Source organism: Alternaria novae-zelandiae (assembly GCF_023758075.1).
Source record: "Alternaria novae-zelandiae strain BMP 2774 chromosome Unknown scaffold_12, whole genome shotgun sequence".
Taxonomy (NCBI): domain Eukaryota; kingdom Fungi; phylum Ascomycota; class Dothideomycetes; order Pleosporales; family Pleosporaceae; genus Alternaria; species Alternaria novae-zelandiae.
In genome coordinates this window covers 939,422-957,562 of record NW_026056972.1, presented here as the reverse complement: position 1 = coordinate 957,562, position 18,141 = coordinate 939,422, and the positions used below count along the sequence as shown (strand labels likewise).

General features: G+C 51.5%; 7 protein-coding genes across 7 annotated transcripts; 4 read left to right on the top strand and 3 right to left on the bottom strand.

Annotated features, from left to right (window-relative positions):
• Positions 1-518: 518 nt before the first annotated feature.
• Positions 519-2,319, top strand: J4E88_006433 (uncharacterized protein; the record flags this gene model as incomplete). The annotated part of the gene is made up of 3 exons (XM_049400058.1): positions 519-564; positions 619-848; positions 898-2,319. The coding sequence occupies 3 exons, from the start codon at positions 519-521 to the stop codon at positions 2,317-2,319; spliced, it is 1,698 nt and encodes a 565-aa protein (XP_049254369.1).
• A 598-nt stretch (positions 2,320-2,917) lies between these two features.
• Positions 2,918-3,886, top strand: J4E88_006432 (uncharacterized protein; the record flags this gene model as incomplete). Its single annotated transcript, XM_049400057.1, has 3 exons — positions 2,918-2,936; positions 3,011-3,105; positions 3,185-3,886. The coding sequence occupies 3 exons, from the start codon at positions 2,918-2,920 to the stop codon at positions 3,884-3,886; spliced, it is 816 nt and encodes a 271-aa protein (XP_049254368.1).
• A 1,703-nt stretch (positions 3,887-5,589) lies between these two features.
• HIS1 (ATP phosphoribosyltransferase (ATP-PRTase) (ATP-PRT)) lies at positions 5,590-6,736 on the top strand (the record flags this gene model as incomplete). The annotated part of the gene is made up of 3 exons (XM_049400056.1): positions 5,590-5,734; positions 5,788-6,447; positions 6,498-6,736. 3 exons carry the CDS (start codon positions 5,590-5,592, stop codon positions 6,734-6,736), a joined length of 1,044 nt encoding a protein of 347 aa, XP_049254367.1.
• A 1,421-nt stretch (positions 6,737-8,157) lies between these two features.
• J4E88_006430 (uncharacterized protein) lies at positions 8,158-8,736 on the bottom strand (the record flags this gene model as incomplete). The annotated part of the gene is made up of 1 exon (XM_049400055.1): positions 8,158-8,736. The coding sequence occupies one exon, from the start codon at positions 8,734-8,736 to the stop codon at positions 8,158-8,160; it is 579 nt and encodes a 192-aa protein (XP_049254366.1).
• Positions 8,737-9,379: 643 nt separating this feature from the next.
• J4E88_006429 (uncharacterized protein) lies at positions 9,380-9,640 on the bottom strand (the record flags this gene model as incomplete). The annotated part of the gene is made up of 3 exons (XM_049400054.1): positions 9,380-9,506; positions 9,560-9,591; positions 9,632-9,640. The coding sequence occupies 3 exons, from the start codon at positions 9,638-9,640 to the stop codon at positions 9,380-9,382; spliced, it is 168 nt and encodes a 55-aa protein (XP_049254365.1).
• A 504-nt stretch (positions 9,641-10,144) lies between these two features.
• On the bottom strand, positions 10,145-11,574 carry J4E88_006428 (uncharacterized protein; the record flags this gene model as incomplete). The annotated part of the gene is made up of 4 exons (XM_049400053.1): positions 10,145-10,255; positions 10,306-10,827; positions 10,883-11,125; positions 11,197-11,574. The coding sequence occupies 4 exons, from the start codon at positions 11,572-11,574 to the stop codon at positions 10,145-10,147; spliced, it is 1,254 nt and encodes a 417-aa protein (XP_049254364.1).
• Positions 11,575-13,941: 2,367 nt separating this feature from the next.
• J4E88_006427 (uncharacterized protein) lies at positions 13,942-15,160 on the top strand (the record flags this gene model as incomplete). Its single annotated transcript, XM_049400052.1, has 3 exons — positions 13,942-14,094; positions 14,165-14,576; positions 14,628-15,160. 3 exons carry the CDS (start codon positions 13,942-13,944, stop codon positions 15,158-15,160), a joined length of 1,098 nt encoding a protein of 365 aa, XP_049254363.1.
• Between the last annotated feature and the right edge of the window lie 2,981 nt (positions 15,161-18,141).

The following is an 18,141-nucleotide window of genomic DNA, read 5'->3' as shown; positions in this document are numbered from 1 at the left end:
TCATGTCGGGCCTAATAGGGCTTTACATTGATAAGACTTTAATATTCCCCGCGTTTGAACCATCGGTCCTAGTAATAAGCCACCGGGCCCCTCGTCAAGCTTACTGCGGCTGTAGAGGACGGGTGCGCAAAGGCAAGGGGCAGTGTTGCTATTGTTCGCGTGACTGCGCCCAAGCATCTGAGGTGAATGGGACATGACGGCGCCACCGGTGAGGACTAGGTTGCGTCACAGAGGAGAGAGGCCACTCGGGGCGATGGCGGGACATTTGTTTGTTGGAAATGTGCCGGCAGCCATAGGGCGGTTCCAGAAACAGGGATGCAAGATTACCCCCGTCAGTTCCTGCATGGTGGAGCTGATCACTAGTCCGCCGCCGACTTAGCCCATGTATAATGACCTCGCCCGACTTTGGTACTTGGCCCGCCCGTTGAGCACGACGCCTCCTTGACGGCCAATTCCCTACTCCATTCACTCACGCTCACTTGTCACCTGTTGCTTTTCTTCTTCTTCTTCCACCAGCCATGGCAGCAAACGGCAGCATGCGCAGACGAACCGTCGACGCGCCCGGTAAGGCAATTGTCCCGATGTTGTCCGAGTCCTGTATGGCTAACCCGTACGCAGCGAGCCTTCACCCGCGCACATCGTCGCATTCCACCCAAACACCCGAACCCTCGCCTATAGATTCCATGCCCGCGCAATTGGCCTCTGACATGCCTTCCATTTCCACATCGAAGCCGAACGGCGCGCCTGCGCTGCTCCGCAAGCAGTCGTCACCCATGATGCCTCCTTTCATGGTCTCTGCACCCGGCAAGGTCATCGTCTACGGAGAACACGCGGTAGTGCATGGCAAGGTAGGATTACTAGGACAATCATGTCGGGACACGTGCTGACCGTCTGCAGGCTGCCATCGCCGCCGCCATATCGCTCCGCTCCTACCTCCACGTCTCGTTCCTCTCCAAATCGAATCGGACCGTTAAACTGCGCTTCCCCGACATACAGATGGAGCACACGTGGAATATCGATGATCTGCCATGGGACAGCTTCTCCAAGTCAGGAAAGAAGAAGTACTACTACGACCTCGTCACCTCGCTCGACCCCGACCTCATGGCCGCCATCCAGCCCTTCATCGACGAAGTATCACCGAAAGCCCCCGAGTCGATACGCAAGATCCACCACGCCTCCGCGTGTTCCTTCCTATATCTCTTCCTTTCCCTCGCGTCGCGAAAAGTCCCCCCGTGTGTTTACACACTGCGATCTACCATTCCCATTGGTGCTGGATTGGGCAGTAGCGCCAGTATATCCGTCTGCCTCAGCACGGCAATGCTGCTGCAGATACGCGCACTCAGCGGACCCCACCAAGACCAGCCGCCGCAAGAATGTGAGCTCAACATCGAGCGAATCAACCGTTGGGCGTTCGTTGGGGAGATGTGCATACACGGAAACCCCTCAGGTGTCGACAATACCGTTTCCTCAGGCGGCAAAGCGGTTCTCTTCCAGCGGAGGGATTACGACAAGCCACCTCTAGTCATACCATTGCATAGCTTCCCCGAGCTCCCACTGCTGCTCGTCAACACACGGCAATCGCGCAGCACGGCAACAGAAGTCGCCAAGGTCGCCAACCTTCTCAAGGTGCATCCCGCCCTCACAGAAAACATCCTCAATGCTATTGGCCTAGTGACGGAATCCGCACACAAACTACTCACATCTCCCGATTTCGATGCAACATCTCCAGACTCACTAAGACATCTCGGTGAGCTCGTCACGATGAACCACGGGCTACTCGTCTCCTTGGGCGTCTCACATCCCAAACTTGAGCGTATCCGCGAGATTATCGATCACACAGGCATCGGATGGACAAAACTTACAGGTGCAGGAGGCGGAGGATGCGCTATTACCATCCTTAAGCCCCAACCGCCAGCCCTCACTAACGGTCATGCGAATGGCGCGCACCACGATACCTCATCAGACGAGTCTGACGCCTCTTCCGAAGCGGACGGGGGCGGCGCCGCATCCGTAATATCCAACGGCACAAAGCTAAAGTACAAGATTCTCGACTCTCTTGAGGTCAAATTAGAGAAGGAAGGCTTCGAGAAGTTCGAGACGACGCTTGCTGGCGACGGAGTAGGTGTGCTTTGGCCTGCTGTCCTACATAACGGGAATGAAGAGGAAGGCGGAGAGGAGATTGATCAAGAGAAGTTCCTTCGGGCCGAGGGCACAGTCGGTATCGAAAGACTGGTCGGCGTGTCCAGCTCGAAACGAAAGGGCCCCAGAGAGGTTAGAGAAGGTTGGAAATTCTGGAGACCCTGGGAGGTTCCCGAGTAGTAAACTCGGGTCTTTTGTTCCCAACAACTCGTCTGCTTCCAACATGTTCTGGCAATGTCCTGGATGGGTTCGAGTTTCATCTTCCGTTCTTGTTTCTTTGTTATTTAGCTAGATATAGGGATTTCATTGTACTTGAAGCCTTGACAGGCGTGAAGGAAAAGGCTAAAGAAGTAATGTCTTGTAGATATGAGATGGCTGATACAATCTGGCTGCAAGGCGCCTGCGGCCGAAGCATGGCCTAGCGTGAGCAGCACAGCAATAATGGAATTTCAAAGTTCCTCATGCATCAGTTCATTGTACTGCGAGTTCTAGTCTGCGATCCACCTACAATAAACACAGGGTCGTAGCGAATCGAGGTGTGCAGGTAAAGAGTGAATGTGGCGTACCATGTGTGATTGGGCAGCTAATTTTTGGTAGATCAAGCGAGCCACGCGCGACACCTGCAGAAGCCCAACCATTGTCTTGCGCCGTAGTCAACCTTTGATCGTTTCCTTCACCCACACCACTCGCCCATAAAACCCTGCGCCGCCGTCGGAACCCTTGGATACATTACTCCCAACAACACACAGCCCGTACCTTTTCACAAACAACTGCAACTATGGCACCAGGAAAGTGGGGTACGTCATGTTCGCTGCCACTGCGCGCGGTTCAAGATGGTCATGCAAAAACTTGGGACTGACATGTTCTGCAGACGACGAGGATGAGGGCAGCACTCCTCCCACATCCCCACAGGTGGCTCCCATCGCCCGCCGCAGCAAGTTCGACGATGAAGAAGACGACGACGATGTGCGTCAGCCCACCATGCCCCGCGCTTGAATACTTCAAGCCCCGCCACGACCACATGTATTGACATTGGACACAATAGGTACTAGATTCATGGGACGCCGCCGAGGATTCCGAAGTCGAACGCGAGAAGGCAAAGAAGGCCGCAGAGGCAAAGGCTAAGGCGGAGGCAGAGGCAAAGGCAAACCACAAGTCCAAGGCGCAAAGAATCGAGGAGCACAGGCAGGCCGCACTACGTCGGCGGCAGATGGAAGAGGACGGCGAGACCGATGAAGAAGAGACTGAGGCTGAGCGCCGCGAACGAATGCGCCAGGCAGAACTCGACGCTTCGCGCGCCCAGGCCGAAGAACTCTTTGGCGACCTGAGCGTCGCCCCCAAGGCCCGTACTGGCAAAGCCATCACTATTGCCGACGAGTCAGACCCGGGCAACGCCATCGACCTTTCCTCCCTCGCCATTTTCAACCCCAACACCAAGGACCAGTTTACCAAGCTCCGGGAAACTCTCACACCTCTGATTGCTGGCAACTCTAAGAAGGGCCAGTACTCGCTATTCCTACAGGAGTTCACCAAGCAGATTGCTAAGGATCTGCCGAGTGAGCAGATTAAGAAGATTGCATCTGGTCTGACGACACTGAGCAACGAGAAGATGAAGGAGGAGAAGGCTGCTGAGAAGGGTGGAAAGAAGAGCAAGGCTGCAAAGACCAAGACCACACTCAATGCGAGCAGAGACGTCGGCGTAAGGGCAGATACTAGGGCATACGATGACGACGACTTTGGCGAGTAAGTCATGTTTGAGCCTGTCTGGCTTTCACAGATGCTAACAGATTATAGTGACGACTTCATGTGAGGCACGACGAGGCTTCCTATGCATATGCCTTTTATATTGGAGTTCATTCCTCATCATTCAGTTTGGAGTCGCGGTTGGTCATTTCATGAAGGATCAAAAGGGAAACATACGTGCATGGCGTTTTGCGCTTGACGTCTCTGTTTCGCGGTTGTGCTTCGAGATGAAGCGGCATAGGTTTAGTGCATATGTAGTGCATTATAGATAGGCACGCGTAGAGAGTAGATGTCTGATTCTTACAATCTGGTACTTCCTCCCACCCAATGTTGAAACATTCCAGATCAACGGCACAACGATAGTGTGATGAAGCGTGTATCAACTCTTCTCCACCAGCGGTGATCGCAGAAACTGGATGTACTATTGTCAGCCCGCAGTCCAGACACGATAGTGTGCCATCTTGAGATTGAGTTGGTGCCGGCCAATGCCGCTTCGTCAAACTCCGACGCATCGCAACGCGGGGCAACACATGTGTTGATGGAACGTCATCCCGCCAAAAAAATTGAACGCGCCAGTCAGTCACGGCTACCAAATTTCCTGCACCAATGGGGATGATGTGAGCCAGAGAATTCCTAAGCCCGATAGCATCGATATGCGCGCTCATTTTCTATGCTTTTGAGGGTTCACAGCCATTGGCGCATTACACGTGTAGCTCTTACCCCTCATTGAGTCACTCGTTCGAGACGCGCCTCAATCTTGTACACTACAAAACGACACACACATCGCCTGAAGCTTGCTCTTTCCATGGTCCATAGAGATCACGTGCAAGGCTGCCTATTAGATGAGGCCACATCTCGCTAAACTTCGTCTCCAGCCACCTAGCCTCAAACCTATTCTCAAAAAAACTTAATCGCCGGCATCTCACAAACTTCAAACACACTACTACAGCTAAGCCGCCGCCGCTATGCCTCTCTTCCACAGGCTCCTACTCTTCATCGCGAAGATCTTACTTTAAGAAGACTACAGTCTTCACATTATAAGCTTACTTAATACCTTTATTACATAGCTTTTGCTAACAAGATAGGGGGAAATCTGCGCCCTATACCAGAACTACACAAATTCCACTAGCGTCAACAATCTACAGTAGCGTCTCCCAGCCTACGAATTCAAGGGCATGCAGCGTCCTATCATCTGCGCCTATGCCTACAACCAAATCCAGAGGGCTGCTATCTAAGAAGACAACAGGGGTGAAGCAAGGTAGACAAGGATCGCTAGCTTAGACCTAAGAGATCAGCATTGCTTAGTCATAGGCATCTTATTCTGCTAGGTGTCAGTCTAGGCTGTTCGGGTGATAAGCTCTATATTCTAGATATTCCAGAAATTTAAGCTGAAGGCCCTGCAACTCTTTGCCACAAGTCCACCCACTCGAGCCCACATATCTGGTCTGACGCCGCCCGCGCATTTAGCCCTCTCCACGGCACCAAGCCCGCATCCAATTGCAAGTGCCGACGTGGGACTCGTGGCCTAGCCCGTAGCAGAATTCCCCATTCAAGTCTTTGTTAGAGGGTGCACAGCGCGCGTCTGCATACTACAAACCCTAGCAATTGCGTGCTTGATTCATAGCCATGGATCTCGTCAACTCGTATGTTTTGATTGTTTCTTTTCCCCATTCTTTTTCCTTCTTCTGATAAGCTTCTTGTATGACCATGGGGTACACCAACGGAAATGATGGCGCAAGTGAGATCGAGCGCATCGCGCAAAGAGCGCGTCAGGGCAGCAGGAGTCTTCCTTTCATGACTGACCTTTTGGGAAACAGCTTGAACGACCGTCTCCTCTTTGCGGTGCCCAAGAGTACGTCGCTCACATTACTACTGGCTGGACTTATAGGCTAACAACCATCGCAGAGGGCCGCCTCCACCAAGCATGTCTTGATCTCCTCCACGGCTCGGACATTCAGTTCCACCGACACTCCCGTCTCGATATCGCGCTCGTCAAGAACCACCCTCTCGCTCTCGTCTTCCTACCCGCCGCTGATATCCCGACTTTCGTAGGAGAAGGTCGCGTAGACTTGGGCATAACAGGGCGCGATCAAGTCGCAGAACACGAGTGCGTTGCACCACCGACTGCCACCAGCGGCGTGGAGGAGGTTCTCGACCTCGGTTTTGGAAAATGCAGTCTGCAGGTACAAGTCCCCGCGAAGGGCGACCTAGCCAAGCCAGAGGACTTGATCGGCAAGAATGTTGTCACCAGCTTCACCAACCTGGCTGAGCAGTACTTCCGGAAACTTGAGGCCGAGCAAGCTGGAAACACAAACGGCGATGCCAATGGCGATGCGAAACTCAAGACAGTCATCAAGTACGTTGGCGGCAGTGTTGAAGCGGCATGCGCATTGGGTGTGGCGGACGGTATCGTCGATTTGGTGGAGTCAGGAGAGACGATGCGCGCTGCAGGCCTCAAGGCCATCTCCACAGTCGTTGATTCCAGCGCCATTCTCATCAAGTCAAAGCACCCATCAGATCCCAAACTGGTTGAGCTGATCACCGCTCGGATAAAGGGTGTCATCAGTAAGTCGCATCGAATTCCGCGTTCGTTTAGCACAGCTAATCTCTCGCAGCTGCACAAAAGTACGTTCTGTGCACATACAACATCGACCGATCGAAACTCGATATCGCGCGCAAGATCACTCCCGGACGTCGCGCCCCCACCGTCAACGCGTTGGAAGAGGATGGTTGGGTGGCTGTACAGGCTATGGTGCTCAGGAAAGACATCGCTATTGCCATGGACAAACTGACGGAGGTCGGGGCTACCGATCTCATCGTAACAAAGATCGAGAACTCGAGAACGGGTGATTGAGCGACGCATGGCGCATGGGTTATGGAGGCATAAACTGGTCTACATTTTCTGCGCAACATGTGCATGCGATAGATGAGGACCATATAGAAAGCTTTTAGTATACTCGCTGGACGGTCCGCTCTTTGGATTTGTGACCGACTACTATAGAATCAGAAGCTCCCGTGTTTCTCGTGTCCAACAAGCTCTGCATTGCGAAATTTTACCATGAAGTTTGCTATCAAGTCCCGCATGTTTACCGCGCATTTGCGGACCCTGAACCTTTGTTATCAGACTGGGCAAGTTGTGGGTCGCGGTCTAAACGATGTAGTGAGTAGTTCGGCGCTAAGTCTCGCAGGACCTTATCCACAGTCTCGTATCTGTAGCTTTAGACCGTTAGTATCACAAGCACTGCTGAGCAGCTAACTGCTCGACATGCTACGCACCCGAAATATTGCGCAGTATATATTTGCTTACGTTTGCCAAACCTCCATCAAGCATTCTTGGTCCAACGGTAGGATAATTGCCTTCCAAGCAATTGGCCCGGGTTCGAGTACGTTCTATTCCTCTTCCACATCATCCAACATCATTCTAACAGCCTCTCCAGCTCCCGGAGGATGCACAACATCCTTCTCCACAATTGCGAGATGATCATTCTTTTTTTGCTTAGACGTCATCTTGACGCCGTGACGAGCGAGGATGCGAGGCATAGAAATTATTTTTTGCCTGCGCTTAGAGCAGGTATATAATGTTGCGTGTAGTGCAAGCTTTGAAGAAATGCTCTAGGTTTGCCGTGGTCGACTGAGGTAGTAATAGTTGTTGTGTAATTTGATGCCCACGCGTCTCACAATGGCTCCCCTCAGTACACATCAGCGGTATAGTTTTAAGCACATCATGTAGCAACCAAGACAGTAAAGACAGCAAAACAACACGCGCAAGATTTGCCGAGCATGAAATTCAGTTCATCATTTAACACTTCGTACATTAAGAGTATCTCGAAGATCAATGAAACATCACCATCGACATTAGATGGTAAAAAGCGATGAGTTCGATAAACCCCGTGTCAATCCCAGCGACGGTCCGGTCGGTCTAGCACTATCTCAACCCGAGGTGTTGGTCACAACTTGGACATTGGATAGTGGACATTTGATAGTGGGTAGTGAGTTGGTACCGAGGAGACTGTGCCAAAGACCAACCAGACCATCACCAAAACCGGCACGGGGAATAATGTAAACTTGTTACATTGCGATGAGCTACAAACAAACTCCTAATACCACTGTCCGACCAAGAGAGTGAATGCTGCCACCACTACAAGCACAAAACTGAACCAAAACACTACAATAACCCATCGCAAACTCCATTGCTATGCCACGCTCGCTTATTCAATAAAGGAGGGAAGTTGTCGTTCATCATCGTTCATCGTTGTTCGGTTAAGCCGCTTCGATCTACTCAATGCTGATCTTACGGGGCTGAGGAGCCTGGGCCTTGGGAACAAGGATGCTCAAGATACCGTTCTTGAGACTAGCCTTGACGGCTTCCTGGTTGACGCGAGCGGGGAAGGCGAAGGAGCGGTGGAATTCTCCGACTGAGCGCTCGCTGACCCAGTACTTGGCCTTGTTCTCGTCGTGCTTGGAGACGTCCTTGTTCTCGGACTGCTTGGCGACCTTGTTGGATTCGCTGGGGTCGTCCTCCACCTTGGGCTGGAGCTTCTTCTGCTGGGAAGCTTCACCGTTCTCGATGAAGCCCTGAGGGCGTTGACCTTCCTCGCGGACGTGCTCGTGGCGGCCCGAGATGGTCAGCGTGTTGTTGTCGGTCCATTCGATGTTGATGTCCTTTTGCTCGACACCAGGGAGTTCTCCGTGGAGCTCGTATCCCTCCTTGGTTTCCTTCACGTCGAACTTGGGAGTGAAGGACCGGACGTTGGTGAATTCGCGGTCGAGGTTGCGGAAGGCTTGCCTATCGTACTCGTCGAAGAGACGGAAGATAGGAGCGAATTCCTGAGTGAATCGTGGGAAGAGGGACATTGTTGCTGGTGCGTTGGAAAAGCGTCGAGTGGTTGTGATCGTAGGCTTGGTAATGCGGTTGAGTTGTCGAGGAACTCGTTGGATTGTAGAGCGGATTGATTGCATATAAGACTCGTTGTTTGTTGTTCTGATGATGAGCTTTGAGAGACGCCTCGAAGGCTATATATACCCGAGAGATGAGTTTCTGGAATGATCGCACTGCGGAGAGGCATTGGTGTTGCGTCGACGACGATGCTGCGAGAAGCCTCGGAGATGGCTCGGGGAGTTTCTAGAGCTTTCGAACACGACGTTTGTCGTCATGTTGTCGTACGCGATCAGACGAGATTGTGAGATGAGAAGCTTCCAGCTCTTGCCGGGTGAAACTATCAAGGCGATCTCCCGGTCGATCCTGCTTCGGTGAGGGGCGAGTTGGCACTAGAAAGTTCGGGGTGGTGGCTCAGACCATATCACGTGATGTCCGCGCTCGAAGTATCCAACGCCTTGGGAGCGACATGTGAGGCATCTGCTGCACAAGGCTCGTGTACCCCGCAATTCGGTCATGTATTGCGTGATGTTCATCTAACAGGTTGTATCACGGTGACGTTGGGTGCTCGCCCACTGGTGCGCCGCTTCGTTCTTCGTTCCTTGATCCTGTATTCCCCCGCTACCTGTGGATGTCTCGGATACCTGGCTCAGACCATGTCTCCAGCTGATTTCTTCCTCTTCGAAGCAGATATTCGATGGTACCGAAGTCCTTCTTGCCGACATCCCGGTGCTTATGGAACTCGGATCTGGAGCTACTCGTCAGCTGTCGCAGCAGGTCGTTCATTTAACTTGATCGCACCTTGCAAAGTCCCGGAAATGCGACTGCGTTTCCTATGATTGCGTGAGTAGATGTTTGTAATCGTGGTGTTACAATTGACATACTGTTGGTTTCTGCTTCACAGCTCTTAAGCATTGTCGGTAGAGGGACAAGACGTCTTTTTGAAGTCCCGACAATCGTACCATCTCGGCCAGGTGAAGATGTCGTAAGCAACTGAAAAGACACAAGATGTATAGTCACGCACGTTGGCGACGTTGGGATGCAAGAACGAATGGCGGCGAACAAAGCCAGAGCCGAAGGGCCGTGCTTCTAAGACCGAAGAGGTTAGCTTGATTGATGACGATTTCGATGATGTTGGATCGCTTCCGCGCATCGTAGCATGCTCAAATGAGGACGACAATACATTCGAGATGTTTGCATGTCTAACGAAGTTCATGGGGGCACGCAGTATCACTGATCAAAAACTTCCACACGCGAAGATCGCAAATACACCATGAACACATCGCAGATTCCCTTGTTGATGTAGTATTGTAAGATCGAAACTGTGTGTGGGTGTGTCGCATGCTTCATTCACTTTCATCTAGGTGCCGTTCCGTATGGAGATACTCATGGCGCGCTGATGCTTTCAAGTGGACTCAGCTTGACCTTGATGTCATGCGGCCATACGAACCATTGTTTGTGTAGATCCCATTCCTTTTCTGGATCCTCAAGCTCGATCTTTGAGACATTAGCACTCACATCCACACCCAGAAGAAGTCAAAACGTACCTTATACCTTCCAAATACTGTCGCAAGCACCTTGTAGACCTCTACCAGTGCCAAAGGCTTGCCAAGGCAGATCCTGTTGCCTCCTCCGAACGACATGTCTGCGTCTTTCATCTTCTTGATCCTGGCCTCGTACGCGCCGGGTTCTTCGCGCTCACTTTGCAGCCATCGCTCCGGACGGAACTCATGGGGCTTCGCACCAAAAATGCTCTCCTTGTAATGAAGGACCCATGGGTTCACCCCGACAATTGTTCCTGGTGGCAATGTTGTTCCGTTGGACAATGTAAGACCAGTTGCAGGCACAACGCGCTCAAGAATGTGACCTACAACGGGATGCATACGGAGACCTTCTTTGATGCATGCATCTAGGTAAGGTAGCTGTTCGATCGTAGTATAGGACGTAGGGAAGGAGAGACGTGCAGAGAGGAGTTCGTCGACGAGGCGTTCTTTGGATGCTGATGACTTGAGGATGTGATAGAAGATGCCTTTTATCACAATGGCAAGGGTATCGGCACCACCGAGAATCTGCAGGAGCGGTGTTAGTTCTACCCACGCCACAGCGCAGCCACGAAACACTCACATTGATGATCATGTATCCAATAACCTCGTTGTCGGTGACAAGGTCCGGGAATTCCTTCTTTGCTTCGAGAAAGCCATTGAGAAAGTCTTTCTTTCCGTTTCCAAGTTCAGGTTTCTGCATACGCTCCATAAACCGCTCGACGGAGAAGCCGGCAGCAACGGAGAAGTCATCGAACTTATAGAGCGAGCGTGGCCACTTAGGGTTCTTTCCGAGCCATTTGTCGAGGACAGGCATTTGGCCGACCTAGCGAATGTCAGTAAGAAGTTTTGTAATCGAAACAGTTATGAGAGCTTTTGACTCAACGTAGAACATACCACGGAGAAATAGCGCATCACACGTTCAGCGGTTCCAAGCATATCGCCAACATCCGTACCCTGTTCCATGAAGCCAATACGCTTGCTCCAGGTCATATCACCCAAGAAGTCCCATGCGAAGAACGAGATCCAATCAGCAATATCGCATGTCTGGTCCTTGTTGGCGCCTTCCACAAAGCGGGCGTCGAGTTGACTGCAAAGGGTACGAAGGTTGTCGTCCATAATACTCTCGATCTGGAGAGCATTTTGAAGACTGTACAGCTTTTGAACTGGCTTAACATTCTTGGAGTGGAACTCATTGCTGCGCGTACTGAAGATGTTTTGAATGAGATGCCCATCTTGAAGCGCGTCGTTGATAGACCGAGGGAGGGTTAGCATGATCCACTTCTAAGGACGACTGCCTATATCTTACGTAGTAATCGCTCTATTGTAATGTCAGCAGTCGTTTCAATAGCAGTTGTGTTCCATGCGCTGACCTTCAAGTACGTCCCACGAGTGTTGTAAATAGTTTTGATCAGACTGGCATCAGCAACACTAACGGTATTGGGACCGAGACGAACGATATCGCCATGCTGTTCATGAAGTTTCCTCTGGGTCTCGATATGAGTTTGCCCATAGTGATTGAGGAAACGCCAGATATCCGAGAATTTGGCTAGAAAGGGACCGGGAACAGATTTGAGTGGGGATTGCAAGTAAGCCAGAACATATCGAGTGATGAGAAGGACTGCTCCGAGGCCGATTGCCTTCACGAATAACCCTGCCAATGCCATGTTATCACTTAAATCCGCACATACAATATGATTCTAAAAAGGAAAGAAGGACACAACCCCAGGAGTGGGAAGAGGATTGAATATGGTAATGCAGGTGACAAGGCCTTCCCGCTTCAGATTGTTGCGAATCACCTAGTAGCCGCATGTTCAGGTATCGGTCTAGCATATGTACGAAGACGGGGCCAGAATCGAGTCCCCTTCGCTTGGTCGCCCTGGTGTTGGTGAAGCCAAGTCCAACTTGCCCTGAGCGAGGCAAGGCGCCGCTTGCGTACAAGCATGGCGTGTATTGCTTTTTCCCACCACCTTTTTATCGCAATCCTAGGCTAAGCCATTGGTCGTACCAGCCATCGCGAATGTCGGGGAAGCGGTCCCTTGCACTAATGACGGAGTGACAGCGGGAGGTGTGGAGTTTTACGGTTCACGGGTACTAACACAGGCTAATCATGTGGGGACTGACCGGGCCCTGCAGAGCAGGTGTGAGGCAGGTGAGGTTCGCTCCATTTGCAGGTCCAACCGCATCAAGCTCCTATGTTGGATGCGACCTCGGGATGCATCTCTTGACAGTCCCCGGAGAACGGCGCAGATGAACACGCTTATCTGCGTTCCACAGTCCTGGAAAACTGCCTCGTAGGATCTGACTCCTTCGCTCCTTCACTCCTTTCCGCACGCCGCTGCTGGTTAGACCGAGGTTGATCCGTCGGATGTGCGATTGAAACGCCACTAAAGATCGCTTAGCCGAGTCTGGTGTGGCCTACAGCTGACCCTCACGATTAGTAGTGCGGGCAACGGCCCGTCACGGAAAGGCCAAACGTTCCTGTACAACTTCAGATCATCGAATTCTGCATGCAAGAACAAATTTTCGCAATGTCATTTCGAAGCCACTTGCGTAGCATGAACGATCCAAGGTTTCGCGAAGGACATGCCCCAGTTGACTAGTGCACAGCACCGCATTCCAGAGACGGGATGTTACGAGATTCAAACCGGATAGGCATCCACATTCGGGGACAGTGGATAACCGGTAGTCGCATACTCCGAGCTTTGGACACTCATTGGTCCTGATACATTTAGCTTCATCGCTGAACGGTGAAGGAACACCATCCTACTCCACCTGAGCGCTCAACCTGAGCCAATCTTCATCACGCGGACAACTGGCCCTCAGCGAATCAGACGAAGCGGACCCATGAACAACAGGTCCTGTTGGACCGCAGGTTGTGCTGCGTCAACCCGCAAGGAAAAGAAAAAGCATTTCATCTCTTCCTTCGTGCTATGCAAGCTGCAAGATACAAGACAATTTGGCACATGAGGCGCCAACGGGGTATCTTGCTCCGGTAGTTGCGAGAGATTTGTGATCAACACCTCTCCTGGGTATGCAAAATGAATCACTCTGGGAAGAAGTGAAGCAGAAGACGGGAACTAGTTTGGCGGCAAAGTAAAAACAGTCTACCAACGTCAAGCTACACAAGGATTCAACGGAGGACTGCTTTTTTTTCGAGGCCTCGCATGCATGAAACCTCACTCATAGCGCCTCTCTGCAGGGTAACGAGAGCGACAAGAACGGCAACAAAGCTTTGATACTATGCCTTGTTTGATTGCCTATGCAGGTCCCGAGAATTAGCGGGTTGTTTTGGCTTGGAAACCCGGCCCCCCTTCAGTTTCCCATAGCCACAACGGGGTTGCAATGATGCGCTCGGGCCGTGGACGTACATGCAAGTATGTTTGCTCTTCAGCATGGGTGTCTTCGAGGTCACAATTGAGGCTATAGATGCGTCAGTCTAACATTCCTTGCCACCACTCGAGTCGTTGATCTGAACATAAAACCTTTTGCGCAGAGTACAGGGCTGCCTTCACCTCATCCATAATTGTCTCTTCTTTGGACACAAGCCTACACGTTCATCAGCGACACACTGGAATAGCAAACGAAGAGGAGAGAGGTCCCTCCCAGGTTTCCAACCAGAACCAGTTATCAGCAATCAAGATGGGCAAGCCAGCTGATTTTGCGGACATACTCAATGGAGTGATGTGGGCTCAGGTCTTTCTTGGCACTGTGCTTGTCGCATTGCGAATGTACACAAGGCAGTATATTGTGAGAAATATCGGATGGGACGACGTATTGATGTTGGTCAATCTGGTAAGTTTACACCTATTCACAAACTTCAACTTGGTAGTTAGTCAAAGGCTCAATAAACTGACTTTCGAAGGCTACCTTCATCGGTTATGTTGGCTGCGTGTCTGTTGGTATCACCTATGGTGTTGGCAAACAGACGGCCGACATTGTACGACTCGACCTCAACTACTCCAAATCGATCATGTGGGAAGCCATCGGTCAAGGCATCTGCATCATGGGAATAGCTGCCTCCAAGGGTTCAGTAGCACTGTTTCTCCTGCGCATTGTTATTAAGAGATGGCACATTGCTATCCTCTGGTTTTGCATAGCGAGTACGACAGTGCTTTGCATCATCACAACAACGCTTCTGTACACTCAGTGTGTACCATCGGCGTTCTTATGGGATCAAACAATCGAAGGCGGCTATTGCTGGCTGAACTTCACTGAGGTCGGTCTAACGATGGGCGCTTGGTCTGCAGCTATGGACTTCGTTCTCGCTCTCCTTCGTACGTTACCCTGCTGCGTACCACTCCAAAGTAGACACTGACCGTTTCTAGCTTGGCACATTATCATGGGACTCAATATGAAACGCAAGGATAAGATTACGATCGCATCTGGTCTCTCTTTGGGCATTTTTGCCGGTGCGTGCTCTGTTGTCCGTACCATTGAACTGCGATCCATGTCCTCAATGGAGAACTATGTGTACGACACCGCGAGTATGCTTCTTTGGTCTTCTACCGAAGTATTCCTCACGATTGTTTGCGCGTGTGTCCCCGTTCTTCGGCCACTTTACGTCCGCATCAAATACGGTTCACACGGCGACTCCTCAGGCCAGAACTCCTATCCACTCAAGGAGTACTCCAAGTCCAAGAGCAGCCGTGGTATGGATGGAAGTAGGAAGTCGGATAAAATATACATGGGCCCTGGGGAGAGTGTTTTACAGACAACAGTTCGGATGGGCAGTGATACAGCAAGCGAGGAGACGATACTCAGGGAGAGTCATGGGAACAACGCTTGGAACCATGAGCCGAAGGACCCGGGCGATATCACCATCACCACCACTGTCACTTCGAGGGACGATTTTGTATGAACAAAAGCGATTTGTATAGATATAGTAGTACTTGCTACCACCACATACTTGATAGAAGCTACTTGTAGCATCACGAACGGGCCGAACACTCTTGCAATGCTCAGTCATTGTGTTCTCATATTTGTTGTGAGATTGACAGTAGGATTATCGACAACGATACAGCTACTGACAACTTGCTTGGAAGTGTGCGTCGATGTACTACAGCGTGTAGGTTTGCGTCGATTAGACTTACCGTCCCTCACTCCTTGACGGAGAAGTACATCTTAGCAAACATGTATTTACAGCCCTTGAAGATTTGAGCCAACCGAATCACTGTATGCACGCAAAGACCAGGAAGGTTAGATTGCTCTTAGTATTACTCAACACCACTGGTAAGACCCCGCTCATGAACGGTAAACGTCTGTTTCGATAGCGAACGTCGAAGGCGTACGAAATTTGCTTTTGCGCGGAACGCGCAGAGGGTCCGTGGCAGCCGACAGCCGTAGATCTCCACCATTCCGACAAAAGCATGACGACCGATCTACTAGCAGCTTGCAAGACCCCTGATATCTCTGAGAAGTGTCTGATTCAGGTTTCAATGGGGTTGCGATTTTGGCTCACCTGCATCCCGAGGGCGTTTCCCGGCCCCGCAGTTTTGCCCTGCGGAAACTTGCGGGGGTCATGGCGCTGCCGCTGCCGTCGCATCACTCTTATGTGCAAATCCCGCTCTCCCCTCTTTGATCTTGCTTTTCAAACGCGTTATTTCCAGATACGCAGGAAGTGCGCTGCGACAAAGTCTTAAAACGGTACGTTCCCCGCCAGCTCATGATGTTATCCACTCGGAAGCAGCGACACCCGTGCCTACCTGGTTAGCTCAAGGCGCTTCATGGGCTTCTGGACGATGAACGCAGATATTTGCTATACGGCGGCGCATATACAGTGCGCGCCTTTTCTTTTGCTCGCGCAAGATGCAGATCGACTTTCAGATCATCCGCAGTTCTACGCAGATGGGTAGCACTCCTTCGTTAGGACGTTCTTCCTGGGCCGGATTTAATCTCACTTGAACATTCAACGCAGCATCAGATCTCGTATGCTTTTACGTCTCGAAGTAATTGAGCGCCGCTTTCGATAATTTTTGTCAGCGGGACCAGTGACTAGAAGGTGTGGACGAAGAGGTGGATATGATGTATTCCTTGTTCGCTCGCGACTATCAATGCACGATGTAATCTTGGAGTCAAATGAGCAAAAACGTTCAGCCGAAGATCGGTAGCGACAAGGAACCAATGATAACAGAAATCCCCATTACCAAGGCTGCTGACAGAAGACAATCCGATGCCGACGAGACCACAGGTCTTGTCACGAAGACTTTGTTTCCATTGCTTCATCGCAAAACCTTCATCAGTGGCGTTGCCATCATTGTGGACCTCCATGTGACGGTCATTCATTCGGCGACACCCTCGTAGTGCAGAGCATACGGTTGTGGGCCACTGCAGACGCTCTTTCCGACAGTTCGACCGAATTGCGACCAAGGTTCTGAAGAACTGAGCCCCACATCCTTCACGCTACAACCCTCTTTGTCTGTCAAGTCACGGGAGCCGTGCGATGGGGTATGGTTGGAGAAGGGAGTGTTGTGCATTTCGATATAGTGGTTTTCGTCATGTTCATCAAGTTCGTCCTGTGTTCCGGGCTCTACCGTGGTCGACACAGAGATTCGGCGTCGCTCTATCGATCCGTCAGCGTGAACTCTGGCCAACGCATATCGAATAATAGCACTGGTTAGACATCAGATCGTCCGAGGATACTGTGGAGAGTCTTACTGCTGGCCGATCTCTGTCGTTGTAGTTCCTCGTACTCATGCAATGGAAGATACGGGACGCATTTTCCAGGAGTGCATGCGCGAGATATGGGCGAGCTGCCTGCAGTTCCCCTTAACTCGACCCTTCGTAGATCGATGCTAGCATCTGTGGTCATCGTTGTGAAGTTGGCACTGTCAGACAGGGCGTCGTGGTCGGTGAGCTCTAGGCTGGGAGGCCAAGGCTCATCCCCAGGCATATCAAAGAGGGCACCGATGGCGCCGAGTTCGGTCACATCGAAGCTTCTATTTCTGACTGGTGACCGGTTTCTGGCTTGGTTGTCGCGACGCCATTGGTCCTCGCGGGCTTGGATGCGATCTGGATGGATGTCCGAGTCCCCGCTTCTGGAAGACATACTGGCTACATGTGGTGAGATTATGCAGGTCGAGAGATGCTTGAGTGGAAGAGCTGAAAGTGAGACGAAGGCCCGGTGGCAAGAAGTTCCCGGCAAAGCGAGAGGATCATCGGTGGGGATAAACAAGAGCGGAGAATAATGATATTGCCTGTTGAAGCCAGGTGTAATTCAGTATGTTTATCGAAGCGTCAAGAAGGCTGGCTAACGACGAGTGTATATATAATCACATCTTGTGGTAGGCTGCGCGATGTGCCGTGGTCTTCCACATCATCATCCACAGTCAGTGTCGCTCCGAGTCTTGCCTGTCAAAATGCACCAATGCAAATCGACTCCCCACGAAATCGCCAACAACAGATGCATGAAGTCGGAGATGCCGTAGAATTATCAACCAGAGCCGAGGCTTGAGAGCAGACTTATCGTCCGAACCGTCTTCGAATGCCAGAGCTTACCGCATGTGATGAGCGGCCGTCTGACAACAACACGCTAGTACCTGTATGTTCCCGATTGTAAGGCTTCAACGGCGGCGCCGAATCAAGACGACAACGCCCCCGAAGCTTTGGTAACATGTGTTATACCCGCTTCAGACGTCACTATGGTGGCTTCGGCTGTCTCCAATCTACCCGGCCAGCGGTCGATCCGCGCCAAGACTCGTGTGGATGGCAGTAATCATTCATGGGACTATCTGCTTGTACAACAGCCGCGGCCGGCAATGTATGGGCACGTAAGATACCATCACGGAAGCTTTGACTTCCTTAGTTCTTTAGCGCAATGGGCGCACTATGGCGAGCTCTTCC